This window comes from Salvelinus alpinus, chromosome 16 (assembly GCF_045679555.1).
Source record: "Salvelinus alpinus chromosome 16, SLU_Salpinus.1, whole genome shotgun sequence".
NCBI classification, from domain to species: Eukaryota; Metazoa; Chordata; class Actinopteri; order Salmoniformes; family Salmonidae; genus Salvelinus; species Salvelinus alpinus.
The window spans coordinates 24,449,491-24,467,723 of record NC_092101.1 but is presented as its reverse complement, the minus strand read 5'-3'; the positions used below and the strand labels follow the sequence as shown (position 1 = coordinate 24,467,723).

General features: G+C 40.7%; 2 protein-coding genes across 19 annotated transcripts in view; both read right to left on the bottom strand.

Annotated features, from left to right (window-relative positions):
• The window catches only part of ect2 (epithelial cell transforming 2), a 30,072-nt gene extending 26,175 nt beyond the window's left edge, over positions 1–3,897 (bottom strand). For 2 of the 7 annotated variants that reach the window (XM_071345533.1, XM_071345534.1), the window contains exons 1-5: positions 3,477–3,897; positions 2,312–2,470; positions 2,083–2,162; positions 800–895; positions 40–222 (exon numbers count right to left, since the gene is read on the bottom strand). In XM_071345533.1, coding sequence (XP_071201634.1) covers positions 40–222; positions 800–895; positions 2,083–2,162; positions 2,312–2,441 — 489 coding nt within the window. In that variant the 5' untranslated portion in view covers positions 2,442–2,470; positions 3,477–3,897. The remainder of the gene's footprint in view (positions 1–39; positions 223–799; positions 896–2,082; positions 2,163–2,311; positions 2,471–3,476) is intronic. The other 5 variants (XM_071345537.1, XM_071345538.1, XM_071345536.1 and 2 more) reach the window with 4 other exon arrangements.
• Positions 3,898–6,309: 2,412 nt separating this feature from the next.
• The window catches only part of mcf2l2 (MCF.2 cell line derived transforming sequence-like 2), a 136,271-nt gene continuing 124,347 nt past the window's right edge, over positions 6,310–18,233 (bottom strand). For 6 of the 12 annotated variants that reach the window (XM_071345519.1, XM_071345518.1, XM_071345523.1 and 3 more), the window contains 7 exons: positions 17,542–17,628; positions 16,900–16,974; positions 16,441–16,530; positions 15,982–16,097; positions 15,379–15,494; positions 10,529–10,626; positions 6,310–8,205 (listed from right to left, as the gene is read on the bottom strand). In XM_071345519.1, the coding sequence (XP_071201620.1) occupies positions 8,123–8,205; positions 10,529–10,626; positions 15,379–15,494; positions 15,982–16,097; positions 16,441–16,530; positions 16,900–16,974; positions 17,542–17,628 (665 nt within the window). In that variant the 3' untranslated portion in view covers positions 6,310–8,122. The remainder of the gene's footprint in view (positions 8,206–10,528; positions 10,627–15,378; positions 15,495–15,981; positions 16,098–16,440; positions 16,531–16,899; positions 16,975–17,541; positions 17,629–18,233) is intronic. The other 6 variants (XM_071345522.1, XM_071345525.1, XM_071345524.1 and 3 more) reach the window with 6 other exon arrangements.

Genomic DNA, 18,233 nt, shown 5'->3' with positions numbered 1-18,233 from the left:
AGTGAGAATATTACAGGAGTGATTTGCTCCTGTCCTTACCTCCTCTCGTCCCGCACAGTGCAGAACAACCGGGGGGCCCACGATCCGGTTGTCATGTTTGTAAAGGTAGCTGTAGTCAGGCGAGGCAAAGTCTGTGAGCACGAACACAGTCTCAAACTCTGTGTTTTCTCCGTTTCCAAACTCTTTGACATCGTCTGTCTTTATGCAAGGCACATTGATATCCTGTGGATTAAAATACTGTTAATGAGAGCAGGGACACACAAGTAGTTTTGATATAAAAAGGAGCAATTTTATAATTATGAGGGGTATATCATATTGCAATATGAGTGACTCATTTAAAGCACATTTAGGTGAGTTTAGAGCAAACAGGAACATTGAAGTTCAGGTACTTGAAAGCCGTTCCTTCATTTGCAGACACACACACTGCCGCACACCATGATGACATTCCTAAATGCCGTATGAAATTAATTGAGTGCTCACTCAGATGGTGTTATTTAGTTTTTGATTAACTCACTAAATTGAATCAAGAGCAGAAATTGAATCAAGAACACAAAAGGTTAAATATTACTACCATACATCAGAGTACAGCGCAATAGAGTAATCAACAGTGTGAACGTGTTAGATCATTATGTTAAACATTTAGCTTGGACACCAGGTGTTAATAGAAATCTGTGCCATTTAACAGTAATTGTGACGATACTGCTGCAGTTACACACAAATCACCCTGTGATTGCCCATGCAGACACCCCCTTGGTGCATTAAAGCATGCAACACACTCACAGTCCGGACAGACACATACCATATTGACTATAGATTTGATAAATTTCTCTCCGGCCTCAACACCCGGTTCCCCTCCTTTAATCTTAACCACCGGAACTTCCATTATTCTGACGGCCTGTAAAATTAAGCATTAACTTCAAGCTGGCGACACCAAACTGACAAATTCTCTGAACCAGGGGCCAGTGTCCTTGCAACCCAGAAGGCAAGGACTTCAAACAAATGTCAAGTGCAATCCAGGGGGAAAGTTCTGATATATTAAAAGTTCAAAGCAGCAGGACAACTTATTTTTGTCAATTCAGTCCGATTAAACTGTTGGCGGATGTGACAGCAATAAAATTTGATTTGAGTAGTTACATACATGGTTTGCAGATGTTATTGCGAGTGTAGCGAAATGTTTGTGCCGACAGTGCAGCACTTATCTATGTACAGATTGTCCCACGAAATAGATCATTTAAAGGGGATGTTCAAACATGTTTACATGTAGCCTTATTTTCAATCGTTCTGTGCATGTAGTTGATACCCCAAAATGTTAAAAAAACATATTTTGTTTAAGACAAAATTGCTTGTTACATTTAGCAGAGTCATAATTTGCCATTGAATACAATGCAATTTGAAAATGTGTCTAAAGCATGTTATAAAAATCTGCAAAACACTCCAAACCAACTCATATTACAACACAATCTCATTCTGGATAATGCCTCTGTACAATATATATATATTTTTTAATAAATGTTCTCCACTGTACCATAAATCCATGTTCGAATGATACTGTTTTAAAAAAACAAAAAATGCAAATATGGATTTATGAGGCAGTGGGGATTTTTTTTTTTTTAAGGATGCAGAGGCATTATCCTGAACGAGATTCTGTTTATTCTTCAGATATGACAAGTTTCTCAGTTGTTCTCAAGGGTGAACTCATTTTATTCCAGCAGTTAGGCTTGTCCTGTTTCACGTTCACAGACAAATCACATTTGCCCACTCTCCTCCCCTGACTCACACACAGACATGTCTCCTGTCCTGCCTTCACTATGAAAGCTTTGGCAGTAGTGGGTCTCTAAAGGCTACGGACAGGACAGAGCCTGAAGTTTAACTGGAGAACCTGGGTGAGATTCTTCTCATCTTCGCCAAAGCTAGACCGCTAAATATATAGGCTATATTAGTCCCACATGTATTTGTAATGACATTGACTCAATGCACTCATTATCCTTAAAACAATCAAAACAATCACAAGAAACAAAACAATGCAATGTTTTCACAATGACAACCCATACAACTGGGTTCAGAACTATTAGGGCATGGTACCTGCAGTGCTTTAACAAGTGCTCCATTTTTGGCAGCTTCTCCCACAAGAACGACTCTGGTTTCGACACGATGCAGCATCTCTACAAGAGAATACAGAGGACTAAGGGCTCAGTGAATCTCAAAGGTAATGTGAAAGCAATCATAGAAAGAAGTCTTTCCTGTTTTGAGTGACAGCCTCAGGTGAAAGGAAGTTAATATCCAACTGATTGAGAGAAGGGGAAACTCTTGCCTTCCATGTCTTCAGAGTCCAAACTCAGGAATACATCCTTAGTAGTCTCAGCCAACCTGGAGTCATACACAGAGGAGTCCACCAGCAGGCTACGAGCCATCCCCAAAGTAACTATGCTGCTGTCAGCCATGGCAGTGTGACAAGGGTGGTGGCACAATCCTGTCCAAACAATCAAAAGTTCGGAGAGTCAGAGCTTGAGGAGAGAGTGAGGTGTCAACTGCCAAACCACTTGGAATAAAAATGGAAACGAATGTTATGTTCTAGTCTGAACTAGAACTGACTGTGCTGCTACAAAGCCAGAACTGGCTGTGCTGCTACAAAGCCAGAACTGGCTGTGCTGCTACAAAGCCAGAACTGGCTGTGCTGCTACAAAGCCAAAACTGGCTGTGCTGCTACAAAGGCAAAACTAGCTTGGATGAGTGCTGTTGATCTGAGTGTTAACGTTAGAATCAAGATAGCAAGCTAGGCACATGATTACGATTGGTTTGTTTTCTAAGATTTAACGTTACATACAGTATCTGAATATTGGTAACTGTTAGTTAGCTAACGTTAGCTATGTGCACATTGGTGCAATGTCTAAGTTGGTTTGAGAAAGTAAGAAGTTGGTCCACTAACGTTAGCTAACTAACTAACAACTACTGTTCTAAATGTTTAACTAGTTATCGTTATTCAGGCAGGGTATTTCAAGCGTTTTTGGTAGCTGTCTTGGCATTTAACATTATTCGTACTTTAGCATTGTGACAACATCAGGAGTCTGTGTAACGTTAGCTATGCACTGTGTCCCAAAGTTAGACATACTCAGTCGATTCCCCCCACCCCTGTTGAAAGCCATATCCCATGGCCATGTACAAATACAGTAACATACATCCCCGGTTGTTAATCAAGGTTGTTGCTGTTACTTAGCTATCTAGAAACAATGTGTACGTTAACGTACAGTGGACAAACTTGTCAAAGGCTGAACGTAGCAGGCTGGCTAACGTTAACAGTAGTTATATACATTACCCAACAACGTGTTGCTAGCGACCTGAACAACTTTAGCTAGCTAATTAACGCGAGCTCACTTGTTGAGCATGCTTGCTAGCAAGGCCAAGGGTGCACATTGTTAGCTAGCTACTTAATAATCATGGTTGCTGGGAGAAGTAAACAGAAACATCAAAGGACTTACCCAAAGCTTTGGAAATAACAAAAAAATAATCGCAGGTGACAGTTGCAAACTGGCTAGCCGACCAGTTCAGCTAGCGGTTGGCTAACTGAATTGACACTGCTATCTGCAGGTTATTCCTGTCTCTAAAAGTAAATATATATATATGTTTGCTGTACAACAAACAAATATTTGCGTAACTCCTGGTTGAAATCTTATCTAATGCATACTGAAAACGCGAAATGAACTTTGGTTGTCGGAATTAATTGTTTGTCTGCATAATCCATTTTGTTTGGGACATTGTACGCCCGTGGACAAAACAGTTCGCTCGACCTGAATTCAAAAAGCAAGGCATACGAAGCTTCTGTAATCTGATTGGACAAGAATGGGAAAGCCTGAGCGGAAGCAGCACTGCGGGGCTTCTGACTGGCTCGTGGATTCAAACTGCGATGCCCACTGACACTGCGGTGGACACGGGTTGACTACGATGTTGCACACACACCTTTTCATCAGAGATTCTTCAAATTCCCCGCTTCTATTATAAATCCCTAAATAAACGTGGGCAACTTGTAGTTAATTGAGATGTGGGACAATGGTCGTCTATATTACATACCTCAATACATACCTCTGGTGTTTTTCAAGCTAGAATATTGTTGACCAAAATAACGAAGATATTAGCCTGCCCTATTGCTGGCAACCTACCAATAACCTACCAAATGCCAACTGTTACAGTGCTGTTAATAAGTATTGCATAAAGCTTCAAGTTCCTCGCAGTACACATCATTGACAATCTGTAATGGTCCACCCACACAGACAGTGTGGTGAAGTAGGCGCAACAACGCCTCTTCAAACTCAGGAGGCTGAAGAAATTTGGCTTGGCCCCTAAGACCCTCACAAACTTTTACAGATGCACAATTGAGAGAATCCTGTCGGGCTGTATCGCTGCCTGGTACAGCAACTCCACCATTCGCAACCGCAGTGCTCTCCAGAGGGTGGTGCGGTCTGCCCAACGCATCCCCAGTGGCACACTGCCACCTACAGCACCCAATGTCACAGGAAGGCCAAAAAGATAATCAAGGACATCAACCACCCGAGCCACGGCCTGTTCTCCCTGCTACCACCCAGAAGAGGTCAATACAGGTGCACCAAAACTGTGACTGAGAAACTGAAAAACAGCTTCTATCTCAAGACCATCAGACTGTTAAATAGCCATCACTAGCCGGCTATCGCCTGGTTATTCACTGGACCTTAGAAGATGCTGCCCTATATACATAGACATGGAATCACTGGTCACTTTAATAGTGGGACACTAGCCACTTTAATAAGGTTTACATACTGCTTTACTAATTTTATATTTATATACTGTATTCTATTCTACTGCATTTTAGTCAATGCCACTCCGACATTGCTCATCCTAATATTTATATATTTCTTAATTCCATTCTTTTACTTTTAGATTTGTATGTATTGTTGTGAATTGTTAGATACTACTGCACTGTTGGAGCTAGGAACACAAGCATTTCGCTACACCTGCAATAACATCTGCTAAATATGTTTATGACCAATAACATTTGATTTGAGAAAGGTGCATTGTACATTCACAAGTGAGATAGGCTAGCACATAATGTATTCCTCTCCTCTGTTTCTAGGCTTACATGAAGAGGAGTGTGGAGCAACAAGACAGCGTCAACCTACGGTTTTCATTTCAGTCCCTCTCAGGCAAATCAACTTTCTCAGACTTGCACCCAGACAAGGCTTCAAGACAAAATACCTATAGTACAGGCCTACCTCTTTGAACTGCCCAAGATTCCCTGGTGTCATCACTGAGAGTTTGTTCCTGGGGCCGATGCTCATGATTAATTCCTCCCAGCAGGCCCTTCTGGCTGCGGTGCAGAGTTTGTCTTCACAGAGCCTCTGGAAACCTGCACCAAGCCTGGAGGACAAAGTGATGAGCGCAAGCAAGTCCCTTTCCTCCTTTTCCTTTTTTCCTCAAGTCCCAGCTTCTGTATGCCTGTCACATCTCCAGCTCTTTGTGTCAACTCCTCTCTCCACCTGTATTCCCATATGTAACTTGAAAGACATTGTACAACAAAGCCTTGCCTTGCCCTCCACCCCCCTGCCATTGTCATTCCCTGTACCACACTCAATTTCTACCGCAGTGATTGGCTGTGTTGGACTAAATGTTCACATTGCAGTGATAAGTACCTTTTTGAAAAGGTCCAGGACACTGCACAATAGTTTTTTTGGAACACTTTATTGAAGTGGAGCTAGTGCTAAGATATGCCCTAGTAGTGTATATGCCAATGGAAATTAAAAGATAGTGAAAGGCAATGCAAAACAGCATGAAATGTACATCTATATGATACTCACCAGCAAGGAAATTTGGCCTACGAAGATCACATCTTTTAAACTTTTAATCTAAAAAATATGTTGCATAACAGTTATGTAAAGAAATCTGTTGATGCACTTAGAGTGGCAGGTTTAGGTTAATGCTTTTGGTGAAAATGAATGATTCTGAGAGAAATAATTTTTTTAGACATCATTTTCAAGTGCTATAAATAATGCTATTTTCATCATTTCTTTCATGTAACTGGTGCCAGAGACTAGATATCTTGAGCATTTAAAACTTTATGTGCTTGTTTTTAAAATATAATTTAATCTCGGGAGAAGAAATAGATAAAAAATTTGTACCGGTCACCAACTGAGGGAATTACAATTATGTAGTGGGCTGGCTGTATTCTGCTACCTGAAACCCCATTGTTTACTGACAAAAGAGCATTAATAAATAATGGCTTTCAAGACGCATGTATTTCATCATATACTTTACAGAAAAAATAATTTACACATCACTTAGATGGCATGGTCCATAAAAACAGTCACAGATTTATTCTGATTTCACCGTAAATAATGACATTTCATTTTAACACAGCCTTAAATCATCACAATTGAGTCAAAAACCTGTCTAAAAAGGCAGCTTCTTTGTGGGAATTCATTGCCTTTTGACTGAATTTCATAACGTCTTAGATATTTTTTGCAAAGGTCCAGACCTCTTCTTCACATTCCATCACCAGGATTTACCACACTGCATCAAGAGTTTCCTCTGTCTTCAGTCCCTTTGAGAATGTGCTGATAACTTTCAGTGTCTTCCAATTCTTAAAACACCCCAAATTGTTAAAACACTGTTGAAATGTTCCTTGACGGTCATATTCAGAGAATATTTAATCACATTGAGATGATGCGACAAGTTCATTGAATAATATGTTGTTATTGTGAAAAATAATTGCTTCTCAATGACTAACCTGGATATAAAAGTCAAATAAATAAATACAAAAATGTTTGCAGTAGCAATACAGCTTTTTGAGGCTCTTTATATTACAAGATTGCTATACTGTGGCCGTAGACAATCTCAGGTATGTTATATAATATCTGGGGCATTCAATGCCATTCTATGGCTTAGAAACACTGATATTTATACAAAAGTCAGATGATAAACTGTTGAAGGATCATATGAGTCATATGATGGCTCTTAGCTAGTTCTTAAATATGTATAATAGTAAAACATTATATATTGGGAACATAGCGTATAGCAATAAATATTCTGTACAGTAAAATTTGAATATTTTCATTACAATGATAGTGCATTGTTAGAATAAGTTCAATGCTATGTTCAATGCCTGTAATCATAATCAACCATAAGATGCTATTTCATGGGTGAATTCACTACATTCCAACCAGGACATACAGTAGATTTGAGATGAATCCAATGGGGAGGCACAAGCCAAAATCTGAAAGAAGATGGCATGAATACTTATATAATGATCAGTTGGGAATTTATATTTATAGAATAGTTAGACAAATTTTACACTAGTGAAAAAATAATATATATTACATGTGTGTACATAAGATGAAGTAAAGAGCTATTTATGTTGTTCAGGGAATAGAATAATATCTCTTGCAAAATGAGAAATCCCTCAGTTATTTATAAAACAACTGAACGGGCAAGGAATTCAGCAGGACGAAACAAAGTTTGAAGAAATGTATACTTTAAGGATTTTTAAAAGGTAAGAATACAATCAAGCTTGTCTCCAATTAAGTCCGGTTTCCATGGTGGTACTTCCTGGCCCACTGTGTTCAGGATGACCCTCCTCACAAAAGGTTACCTGGGGTGTATTCATTATGCCTATTCTGTTGCAAAACGTTTTCCAACAAAAACTAAAGTTTCTATTGGACAAATTCAGGTAATTCCCTACCCATTTCATTCTGTTTGCTCTGTTTGTTTCTGTTTGGTTCTTAAACGGTAAACGGTTTCCGTTGCAAGACATAATGAATACACCCTTGATTAGGCCACAGGAGGGAGTGTGGTGTGCAGCAAAGGCACATCAGAATATCTTTGAGAGCACTAATCAAGTACAGGGTTTGACACATGGCAAAATGGTGGTAAAAGTTATTTTCTTTAATCTCAGAAGCTGACCCGAGCAAAAGTCTTATTTTCAGTGTAGCATAGCAACAACAGAGGGCACCTACACCACTATTGACTTGACTTCAGACTTGCTTTTTCTCTGTCTGAGCACAGCAGCTGAAATTGCTCCCCCACTTTGAAGCTTGACCAAGTTGGGCAAACAGCATGTTCCAGAAGTTCATGACCAAATGGTCCATCATGCTTATCTACTTTACTGAGATACATCACCCCACATACTGGTTTCATTTTCCTCTGAGTCAGACAGAGCTGCTGTGCACATGTCACTGAAGATATCTGGAATGTAAAAAAAAAAAAAAGAAGAGTTAAAGACGCAAACTCACATACAGTGGGGCAAAAAAGTATTTTGTCAGCCACCAATTGTGCAAGTTCTCCCAGTTAAAAAGATGAGAGGCCTGTAATTTTCATCATAGGTACACTTCAACTATGACAGACAAAATGAGAGGAAAAAAATCCAGAAAATCACATTGTAGGATTTTTAATGAATTTATTTGCAAATTATGATGGAAAATAAGTATTTGGTCAATAACAAAAGTTTATCTCAATATTTTGTTATATACCCTTTGTTGGCAATGACAGAGGTCAAACGTTTTCTGTAAAGTCTTCACAGGGTTTTCACACACTGTTGCTGGTATTTTGGCCCATTCCTCCATGCAGATCTCCTCTAGATCAGTGATGTTTTGGGGCTGTTGCTGGGCAACACGGACTTTCAACTCCCTCCAAAGATTTTCTATGGGGTTGAGATCTGGAGACTGGCTAGGCCACTCCAGGACCTTGAAATGCTTCTTACGAAGCCACTCCTTCGTTGCCCGGGCGGTGTGTTTGGGATCATTGTCATGCTGAAAGACCCAGCCACGTTTCATCTTCAATGCCCTTGCTGATGGAATGAGGTTTTCACTCAAAATCTCACGATACATGGCCCCATTCATTCTTTCCTTTACACGGATCAGTCGTCCTGGTCCCTTTGCAGAAAAACAGCCCCAAAGCATGATGTTTCCACCCCCATGCTTCACAGTAGGTATGGTGTTCTTTGGATGCAACTCAGCATTCTTTGTCCTCCAAACACGACGAGTTGAGTTTTTACCAAAAAGTTCTATTTTGGTTTCATCTGACCATATGACATTCTCCCAATCTTCTTCTGGATCATCCAAATGCTCTCTAGCAAACTTCAGACGGGCCTGGACATGTACTGGCTTAAGCAGGGGGACACGTCTGGCACTGCAGGATTTGAGTCCCTGGCGGCGTAGTGTGTTACTGATGGTAGGCTTTGTTACTTTGGTCCCAGCTCTCTGCAGGTCATTCACTAGGTCCCCCCGTGTGGTTCTGGGATTTTTGCTCACCGTTCTTGTGATCATTTTGACCCCACGGGTGAGATCTTGCGTGGAGCCCCAGATCGAGGGAGATTATCAGTGGTCTTGTATGTCTTCCATTTCCTAATAATTGCTCCCACAGTTGATTTCTTCAAACCAAGCTGCTTACCTATTGCAGATTCAGTCTTCCCAGCCTGGTGCAGGTCTACAATTTTGTTTCTGGTGTCCTTTGACAGCTCTTTGGTCTTGGCCATAGTGGAGTTTGGAGTGTGACTGTTTGAGGTTGTGGACAGGTGTCTTTTATACTGATAACAAGTTCAAACAGGTGCCATTAATACAGGTAACGAGTGGAGGACAGAGGAGCCTCTTAAAGAAGAAGTTACAGGTCTGTGAGAGCCAGAAATCTTGCTTGTTTGTAGGTGACCAAATACTTATTTTCCACCATAATTTACAAATAAATTCATTAAAAATCCTACAATGTGATTTTCTGCATTTTTTTTCTCATTTTGTCTGTCATAGTTGAAGTGTACCTATGATGAAATTACAGGCCTCTCATCTTTTTAAGTGGGAGAACTTGCACAATTGGTGGCTGACTAAATACTTTTTTGCCCCACTGTACATGGGAGTTAGGATCTAACGTTATGGAGGCCAAGCAACAGGCGTGAAGGGAGTGGTGATTCTTAAGATTCAAACATCACCATCAGTCTTTTTAGAGAGGGGTTGCATAGAATGGATACAATGACTGACCAAACAATGCAGTTTTAATAGCAGTGTAAAGAAGGACACGATGGTGAAACAATATTGATTAAGATCAATACCAGTGAAGAGTGCTTCTATTAAACTGTATAGTAGTACAAACCAGTATGCTGCTGGAATGTGACTTATAAATGGTTTCAAGTGGGGAAACTCTGAGCAAAAATATGTCAACTGCCCAAGCAAAGAACAGAAGATGGGATTCCTCTCAGTGCAGACAAGAGCTTGAGAGAGCACTTGTTTAAAGGACAGAGCTCCAAGACAACAAGACAAGCAAGGCCGTGAACTGAACATTTCAAGGGAAGGCTGAGGTGAGGGAGGGAGGGGAGAGAGAGATCATGCTGCAATGGATGACATCATGCTTTGCTTGTTCACCTCTCAGGCAAAAGCTTTACCGTTAGAGTCCACCCAAGCACGCACCCCGCCCAATCCCCCAGCACTGAATCAAACTACCGCTTTGAGCTAGGGTGAGTGTTTTCTTGCAATGCCAGGAATACCTCATAATTTTATAATGGATGTGGATTAGTCAGAAATACCAGTAGTGTTACAGTATGAGTGACCTCCTTCTGCTGCTGTCTGAAGTATACTGGGCGGTACCAGACCTGTCTTCTGAGTAATAAGATTCTTGACTAGCCTAAAACATGAAAGAGAATGTAGGCTTTAATGGAAAGGCTGGTGTAGGGCCTCATGCTGGAATAGAAGTGATCAGAGAGTGACTAGGAGTTGGATTACTGCCACTGGCAGTGGGGAGAGCTGACGGGGCCCTGGGAGTGTACAATCTCACGTATTTATAGGCATAGTATTTGATCAGGAGTTCTCTCTATGATCTTGTCTGTGAACTGTCGAGTCCAAAGTTTCAGTTTTTGACATCCTGCTTCGTGTGATGGAAAGCTTGTGTATTCATTGGTTATGCTGCTGCCTCCGACAGTTGATTCTGTCCAAAGCCTCTGTACTGCTTCATATATGTATTTAAATCCTCCCAGCATTCTGCCTGTACACTCTGCAGCTCTGCCTAGCAGAACAAGCACTCTCTGGCCTTGGCCTGATGCGAACCACCCACATGAAGGGACTTAGTAGGTGCACTGTTCCCATTTCTCATGTATTTTGTATTTATTAGGATCCCCCATCAGCTACAGGATTAAAACAATTACATCACAACAAAACAACAGCCTATATCATAAATAAAACAATACACCATATTGCATTATTACTCTATTATTAGAAATGTACAATATAAAATGTGACATTTTACAGTGTGTGTGCGTATGCATGTGTGTGTGTGTGTGTGTGTCTGTGTGTGTGTGTCTCTCTTCGAAGTCCGCGTCGTAAGGTGCTGTTTTATCAGGGGGGTTTTTTAAATCAGATTTTACTGCTCTCTTAAGTTACTTGATGTGGAAGAGAGTTCCATGTAGTCATGTCTCTATGTAGTACTGTGCCTTTCCCAGAGTCTGTTCTGGACTTTGGGACTGAAGAGACCCCACTTGGGAGGCCTTGTGGGGTATGTATGGGGGTCTGAGCTGTGTGTTAGCTGTTTGAACAGACACGCCACTACCTCTCACAAAGACAAGTAGTGATGCAGTCAATCTTTCCTCTACTTGGAACCAGGAGAGATTGACACGCATGTTATTGATATTAGCCCTCTGTGTACATTTAAGGGCCAGCTGTGCTGCTCTGTTCAGGGGCAACTGTAATTTGCCTATGTCATTTTTTGTGACACTTAACCATATAACTGGGTGGTAGTCCAGGTGTGATAAAATTATGGCCTGTAGGACTTGTTTTGTTGCTTGTGATGTCAAGAAAGCAGAGCTTTACAGACAGACCTGTCCCAATCTTAGCTACCTTGCATCAATATGTTCTGACCATGTCAGTTTACAATCTTGGGTTACACCTAGCAGTTCAGTCTTCTCAATTTACACATTATTCACTACAAGATTTAGCGAATAGTTTGTCCTAAATTCAATGCTTTTAGTTTTGGATATATTAAGGAATCAGCTTATTACTAGCCACCCATTCTAAAACTGACTGCAGCTCTTTAAGTGTTGCAGTGATTTCACTTGCTGTGGTAGCTGGCGTGTATAATGTTGAGTCATCAGCATAAATAGACACACAGGCTTTACTCAAGACTAGTGGTAGGTCATTAGTTTAAATAGAAAAAAGTAAGGGTCCAAGCAAGACCGCTACCTTGCGGTATGGCAAACTCTACCTGGTGTACGTTAGAGGGGCTTCCATTAAAAAACACCCTCTGTGTTCTGTTAGATAGGTAACTCTCAATCCATGATATGGCAGAGGATGTAAAGCCATAACACATACGTTTTTTCAGCAGCACTGAAGTCTAACAAACAGCTACCACAATATTCTTATTACCAATTTCTTTCTGCCAATCATCAATCATTTGTGTCAGTGTTGAGTACGCTTCCCTATATGCGTGCTGAAAGTCAGTTGTTAATTTGTTTACTGTGAAATAGCATTGTACTGTATCTGGTCAAACAACTTCTTCCAAAAGTTTACTAAAGGTCAGTAGCAGGCTGATGGGTCAGCTGTTTGAACCAGTAAAGGGTGCTTTGCTATTCTTGGGTAGAGGCATTACTTGTGCTTCCCTCAAGGCCTGAGGGCACACACTGTCCTGTAGGTCTAGATTGAAGAGATGGAAAATAAGAGTGGTAATATAGTCCGTTACCATCCTCAGTAATTTTCCATCAAAGTTGTCAATACCAGGTGGTTTGCCATTATTGATAGACAGCAATAATTGTTACACCCCTTCCACACTCACTTTAAAGAATTCAAAATAACAATGCTTGTCTTTCATAATTTGGTCAGTTATTAAGGGATATGAAGGTTCAGAGTTTGCTAATTTGCCAATGAAAAAGTAATTAAAGTAGTTGGCAATATCAGAGGGTTTGTGATGAATAAGCTATCTGATTAAATGAAGGATGGAGCTGAGTTTGCCTTTTTGCCAAAAATGTCATTTAAGCTGCTCCAAGGCTTTTTAATCATCCTTTATATCTTTTATCTTTGTTTTGTAGTACAACTTCTTCTTCTTTTTGTTTAGTTTAGTCATATGATTTCTCAATTTGCCAATCGGCTTTGGAGCCAGACTTTCGCCTCGTCCCTCTCAACCATAACATTTTTTAATTCCTCATCAATCCACTGGGTGCATGCTTATCAGTAAATTGAAGAAGCAATTTCATAAATGTGTAGATTCTGGCATCTGGTTGCTCCTCAATACACACAGACCAGCAAATATTCTTTACATCTTCAACATAGGAATCACTACAAAACCTCTCGTATGATCTCTTATAAACTATTTTAGGCCCAGTCTTTGAAACTTTGGTTTTTCTAGATATGGCTATTATATTATGATCACTACATCCGATGGGTGTGGATACTGCTTTAGAGCATATTTCTGCAGCATTAGTAAAGATGTGATCAATACACGTGGATGATTTCAGTCATATATACCCTGGTAAGTTGAATAATAACCTGAACCAGATCGCAGGCACTGGTTACAGTTTGAAGCTTTTTCTTGAGTGGACAGCTTGAAGAAAATGAGTCAATATTTAGGTCACCCAGAAAATATACCTCTCTGTTGAAATCACATACACTATCAAGCACTTCACACATTATCAAGATACTGACTGTTAGCACTCCGTGGTCTATAGCAATTTTCCACAAGAATAGGCTTTAGTTGAGGCGGGTGAACCTGAAGCCATAATGCTTCAACAGCATGACATGAGATCCTCTGTAAGTTTTACAGGAATATGACTCAATTTATACAGCAACACCTCCCCCATTGGCATTCCTGTCTCTTCTGTAGATGTTATAACCATGTATTGCTAACACTGTGTCAAATGAATTATCCATGTGAGTTTCAGCGACAGCAAGGAAATGAATGTTATCTGATGTTAGTAAGTTATTGATTTCATGAACCTTGTTTCTCAGTCTACATATGTTATTGTGGGCGATTTTTGCCCTTTTCTGGGTTGCTTATTTGCGCTGATAGTGCAAGGTGAACTGCTCCCAGTGGGCTTCCTACTACGGTCAATTGTCTCAGTGCTAACAGTGTAATGCAGGTTTATAGGCACATGATTACTGATGACAAAAGCTGTTAGATTGACATAGGTATTCAGGGGAGTGAGAGAAACATAAATTAAGTTACATTGACTGTACTACCATTTCTACAGCAGGTGATATGCTTTCCATGTCCTCTGTTGTTGATTACGACAGAGAGGACTGGAGCATTAATATACCCTGGCTGTCAGTCTCTAAAACAGTTTGCAATGTTGCTGGAGATAATCTTGGAACCCCTGCGGTTAGGGTGAATCCTCTCTCTTTTACAGAGTGCTGGTTGCTCCCACAGCAAATCAAAATGGTCACAAAAGGAGACATTCTTGTTCTTGCAAAGTTCCTGTTGACAGCATTTGTAAATATGCTGTCAACAGTGAGTGTGCTGGGGACGTACTGAAGCCTACGTGTGGATGCTAGGTGTGAAGCTGACACCTTATCCGTGGCATGGACAGACAGGTGCACCCGCTCCTGGGAGCACTGTGCTAACATCAATGCAAATGGTGGACCAGATTTCAGTTAGTCAGAACTATCATACACAAAGAGAGTTGTGCAGAGTTTTAAAAACTTCTGTACAGTACATGTTGACTTCCATCCATGAAAAAATATATAAATTCTTCATATCACTGACTGCTGAAAAGGAGAGGAGAGGGTTGTGTGAGACGTTTTAGTGCCAGAACCCAAAGATGCAAATGATTGAAGACGGTTTTAAAATATGAAATATGCATGAGTTGATGAAATATGAGCATATTCAAAGCATTTTTAAGTGCAGCTTTAATCTAATGGGGTATTAGTCACCCCAAAATGCACTGCGAAAGCTCGTGTGAAACCACAATCCCTCTCTCATCCACCCTGGCTTGCAATGGATTCTGGAGGCTATTACTGTGAGAAGGTAATAACCACTCCTCATAGTGGTGGGATGAATCGAACAGACGGATATATTATTCATTTAGGCATTGTGTTTTAATTTCCACTGTGATATACAGATCTACTCAACATTTATGCTTTAATATCCTGAATGCCTCATCGAAATAATTTGACAATTAATTAACTTTTAATATAAAACTACACAGCAATAAATGTTAGTCCCAAGGGAACCCAGGAACAACATTGTTATTAGTTATACATTTTTACAAACACGGTTTAAAATCAGAGAAGAGATAGAGATGGGCAGTGTGTGAATACAGTGCAGGAACAAGGACTAATATGATTGTGCTTTATCCTGTTGAGTTGGTTCCCTCTTACTACGGCAGGAGAATTGGTTTCTCTCTGGGACTCTCATAGTGTTCAATGGACAGAGAGGGTGGGTGCAACCATCACTCACCAGTGGCCATTCTCTGCCTCATCCAGGAACTGTACTAAATCTCCTGACTCCAGAGACAGGTCCTGCGCTGTCCTCGACTCGTACGTCAACTGGACACGGAAGCGATCATTGTCCACCTAAGAGCAGGGAGAGAATGGAGGAGGAGGGTGATTTAGAGGAGATACCCTATCCTTGTAGTTGTGGTTTGTCTTTGTATGTGATGTTGTGTAACTTTCGTGTGTGTCATGTGACGTGTGTCTGTGTCCACCCATCTATTCTATGTGTGTGTACAGCATGTCCATCCGTCAGTCTCATATTGGACTCAGGGAGCATTATTCTCAGTGTGGTAGAGTTGTGAAGCAGGCCCTCCATTAAAACAGATCTCTGGCTCTCATACATCAGAAAGATTGTAATGGAAGGAGAAATCCGGAGGCTCTGGGGAGACCCACACTAGGCTATTTTGTCTTTTAAATGTCAAGTCGTCAGCCCGCGTTAACAAGATGGGTGATGGTGGGAAATAATTAAGCAGAGAGGATTTATTTCCCGAGGATTGGAAGGATTTAAGAGGAGCAACAAGATGGAGGGGATGAAGTTACCTGTCAGGATTTATTCAACATAACTTACATTTTTATTACTGGACTGGTCCTCACCATCCGAAGAGTTGGAGAGCTCCTCTGCACTCGAATGGATGGTTTCAAAGTCCTCTGTGTCCATTGAAGGCAAACAACGTTGTGTCCAGCCTAGAGAAAAAGAGCACACAGAAAGAGGACAAGGTCCTGTTAACCCTTCAGTTGACTAGAAGAAGTGAACACGTTAGTTTTAAGACATGGCATTACACATCCACTGCTTTGCAAATGTACCCTTTACACATAAGCATTGAACATTCTGAAACATTTATTCTGACAGTCAAAGAAGGTATGAAGAAGTTGGAAATATCTAAAAAACAATGCAAGAAACCAATCGAAAAGGTGTCACATACAACAAGACACCCAATGGCAAAAAAAGAATTTAAAAAACAAAACAAAACCAGCAAAATGAGAAAAGATAAATATGTCATAGCGTGACTTTCCATCAGTAGATTACCTGGTTGAGAAGTGGACCTAGGCACAGCTGAATCAGTGCTTGTGGTGCCTTTGTGTCTGCTCGCAGCAGGGATAGCACTGCGTAATGTATCTGGGAGGAAATTAGCTCTTTACAGACCACTGGGATGCCATTTTACATCACATTGCAGGAAATTGATATACGCATTCAGAAATAAATGAAGGAGCCATCATCGCTCCACAGCCACACTGACTCATTACCAAAAACATGGCACTGCTAATGTGAAGTCATCTTGTTCAGCACTTTTTGTGCCAAACTAATACATATACCATGCATCACATTGAATCACAATGGAGCAGGCAAAACACACACCCACACATGAACACAGACAGCATGCAAGCACACATGCACGCGCACACACACCTCACCAAAATGAAAAGCCGTCCCCATTAACAAAGACGGCTGAACATGCACAGATCCACAGCATACTGCTATAGCTACCTTCATAACCGAATGGTGTTGGATCACTCTTTATCTCATGTCTTTTGGTCTTTTTAACATGAGTTGAAGGAGGACCTGTCAGGGGCAATGAATGCATGGTGGAAGCGTTAGTGGAAAATTAGATCTATTGAGACAGTCAAGCAAAATCCATTTTATTGTACATCCTCAGTTTTCATTGCTCATAAATTATTGAAATACTTGATTATTAGGAAGAAGAAAGGAGGGGAATATTGGCAAAATTAAGTTCTCATCTAAATTCCACAACAATTGCACTTGCTTTGCAGCTCTGAATATCACCCCACATTCCAAATGTCAGCTTATCAAAATTCACATTTGATTACTATGGTTTCTCAACAATTTTTTTTACCTTTTTGTTTCATTTCTGAGAAAGACTGATTTTATTCATCATCTCATCAATATCATGAGATTCATAAATGGGTAGGACTTGTTAAGAATTTTATTTTTTTCTCATTACCTTAGCTGACTCCTGCTCTCTACATCTCTAGCTCTCTCTCCCTTCCCTCTCTCTCTCAAAAAGCCCCCTCACTAACCGGTCTGTACCTGCTCTCAGACACTTTAAAAAGTTTGATGCTACGGGAGTAGAGATAAAAAGAAAGCGAAAGACCCCAGGCAATCAGGTACCTTTTGTGCGTCTGGTGGCGGAGACACTGATAGAGGAGGCTAAAGAGAAGCGGCGCGTGACATCTGTCACCTTAGATGGAAGATCGGCTGTGAAAGGCAGGGCAGGGTTAGCAATTAGCTGGGCAGAAGAATATGAGGGAGGGAGAGAGGGATGGATGGCACAGGAAGGCACAGAGAAGCATTTTAGTGGCAAGGCTAAATGAGCATATTGCTTTGAGGATTTCTGCCTTTTCTCTGGATTGACTTCTGATTTGATACAAGACTTGGTGATAACTGTCACTGTTGATTCCTCACTAAACACTGTCCAGCTTAAATGGATAGTGTGACATTTTCGCAATTAAGCCCCTTTTTCTACTTACCTAGAGTCAGATAAACTCATGGAGTGTAGTTTTGTGTCTCTGCATGCAGTTTGAAGGAAGTAGAAGCATGCTAGCTGTTCCTTTAGACTTCCAGTCATTGTGCTAATGCTAGTTAGCAATGGCTCCAGAAATGACCTTCAACTTCCTTCAAATGGCACGCAGAGACTTAATTGCCAAAATGGCGCACTATCCCTTCAAGATGATTAATTTCTCTTAGTTGTATCAAATTAGTGAGTTCAAACAGGCAGGCGGTTGACTGTGGGACTGAGAAACATGCAATGAATGGAGGAGACACGAGGAAGTGCAGGAAGATGAAGACAAATCGTGGACATT